Here is a 9,242-nt window from a genome sequence, read left to right on the forward strand (position 1 = left end):
ATTCATCTCAGAAAAACCATTTTGTGTTTTCCTAAAATTGACTTTTTCCAATTTTTCAATTAGATATATATTATTTGAGATTTCCTGTTTATTTTTTACAACCTGTGTGTGTTAAAATTATTGTTATTTTTTCATATCTCTACATTGACGAATGCCTATTGATTTGAGTGATCCAATTGACCATCCATTATTAATCTTCAGAATGAGGCTTTTCGCATCCACCGAAATATTCATCAAGTAAAATTGTGAAATTTTCGGATTCAGTTGGTGAATTTAGTCAGAAATAGGATATCATTCGATAAAATTGTTCTAGATAATGGTATGATGAACTGCTAATGATCGAAAGAATGCTCACTTTTATGCAATAAAGACATCTAAATAATTATTATGGATTATGTACTGTTTTCCAGGTTACTAATGATTTGAAACGATATGAGTAATATATTCATTGAGTACTAGAGAAATATAGGTTCATAATGTACTCTTCATTAGAATTATGAATATTCAGCTGCTGAATTTGGCAATTCCTCAAAGAGAAAAGCTGTACATAACTGAAAATACTAATAAAATTGGATTATTAGAAATTTTGAATTCACGACCATATTTCTCATTTTCATAAAACAGAATTTTTTATCGGAAATTGAAAATAAATGGAATATATATCAAGACATGTTTTTTACCCTTTTATTACCCATGTCCCATATATCTTTCCTTAATTTGGTGCTACAAATTTTCCATGATATTTTCATATCATTTTCTGGGAAATAAATGAAAATGAAAAAGGCATAATTTTTCTATTCATTTCTACATTTAGTAATATGATTCATCGAATGATCTGCCTTGATCTCTAGGTTTGTATGAAGGATCATATTCAAATTTTAAATCTCCATCAATTATAATTAGTTGCTCTGAGAATTCATCGGAATTGCCAATCAAACAAAATAATTTTCTCGAGAGAAAATCCGTGTAATCGATGTTGCCTACTTTCGAATTTTCCCGCTTCAGATATTGTACGCTGGTCCAAATCTTCGACCCAATAACAAGGCAGGCTCTGAAAGGACATCTAACACATTTGTGCATCCTGCTGACACACATTTTGTACTCTAAAATACTACAACAGGAATCGGTAAAAAATATTCCTTCGCAATATTTTAATAAACGTCACATCTATTTATACTCCCAAAGGTGAAATACATTAAACGTTTTCGTACACAGTTTTTCTATAAGAATTTTTGCCTGTAAGTATAAAAAACTAAATTAATTCCTGAATCAGTTATGATTATATGATTAAGCACCCCCCTTGGTATATTACGTCCCCTTGCATCCTTTTTGATAGATATTATCCGAGTGTTCCACGTTTTGTAATTGTGGTAACTGAGAATTCTAATTTTATTCTCGAATATTTCTCTTCATTTAGACCACCTCCTTCTTTGAACGAAAACAAAAAAATTACGATCCTATTGTGATTTTTCGTTTCATAACATGTGAATCCATTCGATACACCAAGTTAACATTTTATATCTCATTAACCCTTGATTAAGTTATATCGACTAACCACCTATCACCTGAGTATCTTTTAATCCTCCTGATGCGTATTGAAATATAATTCGCGAAACACAGGAATAGCTTTATAAAACACCTACCTGTTACATTTTCAGTAAGAAGAGTCCTAACACGCTTGGAATAAAAATAAACCATTTAAAACGTACATTTACTACAAGCAGTTACGATTTACCTACCAGCTTGTCGTCAATCCTCAGGAAAAAAGAAAAATGTTCAGTTTGTGGTATTCCCTGCTTGCTTGGAAGGAGTACAAGTGAGTAAATTAGAAAACAATAATATTTTGTGCATTAATATTGTGGCATCAAATGCATGAGAAGATATTTGACATCTGGAACGCGTGTATTTTTAGATATGATTACAGATTTGTATACTTACCAGACTTACCTAAGGTTAACCCACTTGTTTACACATTAATACGGTCTTCTCGTACGCAAATGAGTTCAGAAATAATTGATGCAACTGTGCGAAATTTCATATTTCAAATGATTGAATCCTGGATATTATTATATATCTTCTAAAGAAGATGAAATGACTGCAATGGCAGTTATATGATTTTCTACATTAATTTAATTGAATTCTGAACATATTATTTCTATAACTTTGAAGCTCTTAAATTCAATTCGAATTTCGACAAGTGTATTTTTACTTCGAAAATCAATGAAAATTTCCAGTTTGAATACTTTTAATGAGCGTTCCCCAAACTCCCTTCGATGATTAGAAAAATAGTTTTTCATTTTCATGGTGGAACAACCTTGTTTTCAGTTTCATGAAAATGAAATTGCTAAAACTATCAGAGGAACTTTCAGTTTCTTCGTGATACTGAATGGAAAACTTCTTATCTATAAAAAAAACTTTCTGAAATTATCAGTTATTAGAACATTGTTGTGGCGGTTGCGATAACTGGCTTGCAATTCATGCCCTGCTCGCTGTTTCCCAATCGATTTTTGCAAAAACGGTTCGCCCTAGTTAAACTCTACTTTCAGGTTCCAAGCTATTCCTTATAAAGAGAGAGAAACCCATATAACTACTTAAATCTTACATAACCTTTCCAATGGAAATGATGTTACAAGAGCTTTTTTTTTTCCAAATGATGCGAAAGTATGCATAAATTGATTTCCTTAGAAAACAGTGATTGAAAATCTTTTTGATTGAATTGCAAATAGCGTGCACACGATGGAAAAATTCGTATTATCACAATTTGTATATAATATAATACGTGACATCAAAATTGAAACAACCAGTCACCAGTTATAGGCGGGATATTTCACCAATTTTTTAACATGTCTGCAAAATGCAAAACACCAATGATTAATCTTTGGGCGATTCTCAAACTTGCTCATTTCTTGTAAGATCCTACTCCTGAACATCGACTTCAGTCTACTACAGAGGACACACTTGAACCTGAATGGAATAGGGGTGTCAAAAGATTATACCTAACTGTATAATCTTTGGGGGTGTCTTTAATGACGTTCCCGCCCCAATCCACTGAGCACCTCTGGGGGTAATAAATCACTTATTTTACCCCTCCACTACTGATTCATGAGGTACAGGTAGTCTGGTATACAGTACCTGATGATGAACTATTAGGAGAATATTTGGTGGTGCTAATGACCACTTGGACTTGACCCATAGAGAATGTCTGAAACACCCTATTTTCGATCTTTTATTGATATTTGCTCAAGAAACACATTGTCAAAGTATTTCAACTATAATTGGGAATTCTCACTTTGATTTCGATTAATGTACATTATTTTCAATTGGAATTTTTAAATCATCACTTGGTTCGGAAATTGCAAACGACAAAATGAAATTTTCTTTCGAAAACATGTTATTTAAAAATATTCTCTTTCTATTCTGCTCAATATAAACTACGAGATGAAGATGAATATCATTACAACTTTCGGTAAAAGTATTCTACATACTCACAAATGTGGAAATGACTACACATTTCTCATATTTGCCAACTGATATGACTTTTCTGACACTTATACCATCCAGTTGGTATACATCTAGTTATATACCGAATGATTGTATGCAGAAAATCTCATTAAATTGGGCTGAAGTGAAAATTACTAACAAGTTGCCTACGAACTAACAAGTTTAAATGCATTATTCTGTTTTTTGCTAATAGCTCAATCAATTCTACGATAACTATAAGAGAGGTAGATAAAATCAACTAACCGTTGCGCTTTTTCGTATATGAATACTTACTAATAATCAGAAACAATCTGTATTGGTGAGATGATATTTCTTCAGGAATAAAAGAATATTTTGTAGGATATCAACTCCCATTTAATTCCTCTTGACATATGATTTATGTCCTTTAGTTTTATTATTGAGTATTGAACCACTTTCAATGCGACCAATGGTATTGTTGAGGATGCACATGAGATTCTCGATGTATAGGAATTATTTTTATTCAATTATGTATAAGCTTGCTCCTAGTACATTCTAAAACACCAATTATATGTAGTGATCTCTTGAAATTTGAATAAATTAATGAGAAAATTGATACTGTGGAGTACAGCTTTTGAGCAAACAATCTAATAAAACGAATTTTTCTTTGAGTGAATCCGTATGGAACCCTTCTGAGTCCAACAGGGAAATTTTTGATTACTTTGGATGTTTTTGCTGTTAATTTAATGTTTTTTATTCATTTACCTGGACGTTTTTCAATTATCCTTATTTTGCATTTGTTTTCATTTTATGTTTTCATTTTTTTTCAAGGAAGAATAAACTAGCTACCAAACCAACGAGCCAACAAAACTCAGCAGAAGAAACGAAATCTAAACAAGAAGTGCCTAATGTAGAACTAGAACCTGTCAAATCGTTCGATCCAAAGACAAATCAATTGCCTTCAGTGCCTCAAATTCAACCTCAAAGTACACCGAAACCGGTGTCAAGTCCCCAGAACACGATAATAGAAACATCGTTCCCAGGCACGATGCAAAATTCCCCCATAGCCTTAATGGACCCCCCTGTGAAGCCCCCAAGATCGCCTTCACCACATCCAATAAGAACGGAAGTTTATGACATAGAATTCGATTCAGAGGAAAGTGAAGAAGATGATGACGAAGATGAAGAACAGAACTCTGTTATCGCATCAAATGTGGCGGACGAGAACCATGTGGCCCCCCATATTGAAGAATACCTGTCTTCGCAAATATTTGGTATAAAGAAGGAATCATCATAAATAATGGGATTATTCCATTTATTTTGTAACATACAATTCATAAGTTCCCCGAATTTGTGAAAAATTCAAGTTGTTTTTGTTATGGCGTTGAATAAATATTTTTTTCAATAGTTTTCCTTTCATTTTTTCCGCCCCCATTCGAAAAGGGATGTAATTCGAGCCTTTAAGATGCCTTATTAAAAATCACTCTGTTCCCACTGAAGTTCATCTCAATATATCACTCTCAGATAGTAAGATGGGATTAAAAAGTAAAAATTATCATAAACCACGATATTCCTTGAGTTGCAAAATGGCGAATGCGCAGGTTAAAATTAATAAATTATTTCAACGCAGTTAAAATTCAAGCTCCTTATCCTTTCTTTCGAGATTGATTGTTATTGATTCTTAATAGCTAAAATAAAAATCCTCAGGACCTAAACACAACCTAATTTTACTATGGATGGATATTTTTGCCTTTTTTTTCGGTGAAATGGATCGATTATTTATATAAGGCTAATTTCCAGATATTTCAAAGGATAATTCGAAATAATCAATCATTATTGAATATTAGAAACTGAATCCTTATTACCTAAATCTAATCAAGTTCTGTAATTATTACTATTATCAAAAAATAATAGTTTATGTACTAAAAACGTCAACACATCAATACATTAATCAGAAATGCCTGATCATGTAGATTGTAGGGATTTGAGCGATAATGAAAGTGAAAATCATGTACTTCGATAAATTTTTTTCATTATGGAGCTTCTCTATTCAAAATTTTCAGAAAGAGAGATAATGTTTATATGCACGTGCCATAAAAAAATCTTCAATAGGAATAACTACCATTGTATCATCTCTGGGACCTTAGGAGCACAAATAGAACCAGTAAACTTGTTTCGAAATTGCATTTGTTTATTTTTAGTGAACCTAGAAGTAATGCCAAATGTGATACCCCGAATTTATCAAAAGGAATATGCAACAATAATGTTTTGGCGGTCAATTGCATATTCACCGAAATAACTGCAGCTTCCTTCATATCTGAAATTTTGGTTTATCATTTCGGTAATTTTTTTAGGGTTTTGTATCTATTATGCACATAACATTCTTTATACATTAAGAAAATTTTAATTTGAATCAGTTCAGTAATGAGAACATTAGCGGTCAGTATACAGAGCGAAAAAGAATGGTTGAAGAGTGATCACTTGTCGAAAAATAGTGTGGGTCTTTGATATTATTTTTTTACAATCCCTGCTTTGATACATACCCCAAAAGACTGCACCTGAAGTGAAATTTTAAATTTTTTTCAATAAAACAGAAAACTAACAAAAGTTAGCGTTCCAAATAAGGGGTGGCTTCTTCTACCTCATGAAATTATAGGGAAAAACTAATTTTTTTTATGCTCTCTTAATCTCATTTCATTTCCCTCAGGTTTTTGGTTTCTAAGAAAGAATTAAAAAATTGCTTTTCACGTGATATCTGAACAGGGAATGCTCAAAAAAAAATATAAAAACGACCCACACTATTTTTAGATAAAAGAAATCACCTCTCACATTTTTTCGCAAAAACATCATTTTCCAGAACCAAAATAACGCACCAATTTAGATTTGGATTACAGAAAGTATGATAAGTTGTTATGAATTAATTTTTCTCAAGTGTATATTTCCTCATATCGTGTAGTTTTCGTTAATTTCTTGAATTACTCACGTGATTTTTTTCTTCTTTATGTAAGGTACAAGGTAGACCTATAAATTTACTTATTCACATCAAAGAAAAGCAGAAAATTCCAAACAAAATGCATTCTCTGAAATCATAAAAATATTTGAAAAGACAAATTTGAAAAAAATTGTTAAATCTAAGTTTGCAGCCAAAGCAAGTTAGTGTAGAAAATAAATAAAAGGTTCATATACGGAATCTACTTACTGTTATCTTCAGCTTGTAAAGAGGTTGAGGAAAAAGGGGAGCAAATGGTACAGCTGGGAGAATAAGATTTTTTTATTCAGTGCTCAATTATTTCCCCTCAAATGGATCGATCTCAGAGGTAAATCGAGAAAAACGCTTTCAGGAATCCATTTCCATAATGAATTCAGCAAAAATCAGAATTATTTTCAGGTCCATTTTCCGCAAATTATATTGTTCGAGTTCATGTAATCTCCACGATAAAGTGAGAAATACGTTTGTCCAAAAGAGCGACTCTGATGATGCTGTAATCCTAAATCGTTGCCTTTTGTTTTGGATCTTCCGGACAAATTACAGAATATATCAGCTTTAATCTGCTTGGCGCATCGTACTATTTATTCTGGCTGTACTGCACTCATTGTGAATCCCATAATTATTACCCAAATAATGCAATTCCTGATTATTACGCAACTGTCACACCCACAAATGTGCTGTCGTATTGGTAAACAAAAAGGAAGTTTGTAACTTTGTTTTTTGAGAATTCATCCCGTGAGTTCAAATCATTACACTTAGGAATTTTCGGTTGGTTATTTTTGGTTATGATAATCTATATCAAATCTCGTGAATTTCAACAATGAGCCATAATAAATCCAAAAAACTGTTCCGCAGTTTTCGTTCTATAGAAAAAAACATTTCACTTGTCTTTGCACCCACTTTTCCAGACAGAAGAATAAAAACAAATTTGAAAATTTCGAATTTTAAAAATGACCAGTATGTACTATTATATATGATATATTCGAAGAAAATAACATTGAACTATTCAATCAATAATAATACTTCAGCGAAAACACTTTATACTTCAATAAAAAACACGCCACACTCGTAAAACATCCCAAATTTCGTATGAAAATAAACATTTTTAAACAGAAAAATCTCCATTTTGCAGATTTTCCCATTTAGAATTTTCATGAAAGTTTTCCTTCTGATTTGAAATCCTCAACAACATTGAAATGATTAATATTTTCTGGAAGCTGACATATCGAATGAGTTTTTTTCAACAAACCCAACTTATTTCAGCAATTTCTACTCAACGAGGTCACATTTTTTCAGCACAAAGTGAAAAAATTAAGTAAATTTTTGAAATTTCGAATTAAAAAAATAATTCTATTTTAATTGGTAGATTTTTTCTCAATGAATAAGTAAGGGTGAGCATGATATTTTTCGGCACATTTGAGAAAAATGAGTAGTAAATGATTCGTTGATAAATGTCCTCCATAGGATATATGAAATAGGTACATATTACTTATATTTTGGATTTGAATTAACGTCCTTAGTCCCAAGTGAAGTATTGGCTTAGGAATCATTAAAAAATGAAAAGGGGGAGAAATTTCTCTGGAACAGGAATGCCTTTGCAAAAATGAAAATGGAAATTTTATACAAAAATAGATGTCAGTAATCTTGATATGAAAAATTGGGATATTACTTGTTATATTTCATTCATCTAATTGGAAGTCACTTAAGCTCACATAAAAACCTATTTGTTCAAAAAATTCTATCGCTTCATAATGAGGCATGTAAAGAAAATTTGAACCAATTTGGCTCAAAGCATATGATTTTTTTTTCTTATTATGAAATTTTCCTTACTCCTCTTACTGAGAATCCCTTCTTATCGAGCGAAAAAAAAAATAGATAACTTTCATTGAATTTGCGATGATAGTTCGCGATAGTTCGATAACATTGAATGGATCAATATTTTAGTGATGATTAATTTTGAACATTCCCCATTGGATCGATAATTTGATAACTAATATACCTTTTGAATAAAATCTAGTAGGTAGATAATTAATCATACGACAGAAATTCTGCATTATCAATCCTTTTATCATAATGAAATGCACTTTGGTAAGGTAGATATTTCAGAATTTTTTCAGCATATACTCGAGCTAGATAAAGCCATCAGAATGAACCATTCTATCAGAAATTTAGAAATCGATTTTTTGTTGTATAATGAATTTCAAAAATGTGAATTTTTGTCTCCAATTCAATCATGGAATAATAAGAAAACTTATTTGTACCGATATGTTACGTGATATCGACGTAATTCTACATTTTTCAGTGAGAAAATGATGAAAAAATTCTGTTTCGTTCCAATTTAGAATTTAGCATACAAATCCCATAAGGGAAGCATTATAATACCTGTTAGTTTCCTTCATCATGAAACATTCGGCCATAATCCAACAAGAGTATTGAATGTCACGAAAATGTTAAGCCTCTTGAACCCCAGTGAAATAAAATCACAAAGGATCAAGTTCACATAGAGCAGCAACCAGAATTAATATGCAATATTGAAGAATTTTCAATGAGGAAAATGAGAAAGCATAATAATTCGTTAATGAAGACGTTGGAGAAGGAATAACGAGAGGGAAATGTGTTTCTTCGAAGTTTTGATGCCTCAGTGTTGTGGAAAATCCTTCATCCAGAATTCAAGAAAAATAACCTCGGATACTGAGAATATTTTCGTGAATCTGAATGCGAAAATTATCGGACAAAGCCTGATGATTCCAAAGCACAATTCCACATCTTTGGGAGATCGTATAGCTTTGAATCC

General features: G+C 31.6%; 1 protein-coding gene across 1 annotated transcript; it reads left to right on the forward strand.

Annotated features, from left to right (window-relative positions):
• The first annotated feature begins 1,032 nt into the window (after nucleotides 1-1,032).
• LOC123322025 lies at nucleotides 1,033-4,866 on the forward strand. Its single transcript, XM_044909849.1, has 3 exons — nucleotides 1,033-1,238; nucleotides 1,659-1,816; nucleotides 4,291-4,866. Exons 2-3 carry the CDS (start codon nucleotides 1,773-1,775, stop codon nucleotides 4,754-4,756), a joined length of 510 nt encoding a protein of 169 aa, XP_044765784.1. The 5' UTR covers nucleotides 1,033-1,238; nucleotides 1,659-1,772; the 3' UTR covers nucleotides 4,757-4,866.
• The last annotated feature ends 4,376 nt before the right edge of the window (nucleotides 4,867-9,242 follow it).

This window comes from Coccinella septempunctata, chromosome X, assembly GCF_907165205.1.
Source record: "Coccinella septempunctata chromosome X, icCocSept1.1, whole genome shotgun sequence".
NCBI lineage: Eukaryota > Metazoa > Arthropoda > Insecta > Coleoptera > Coccinellidae > Coccinella > Coccinella septempunctata.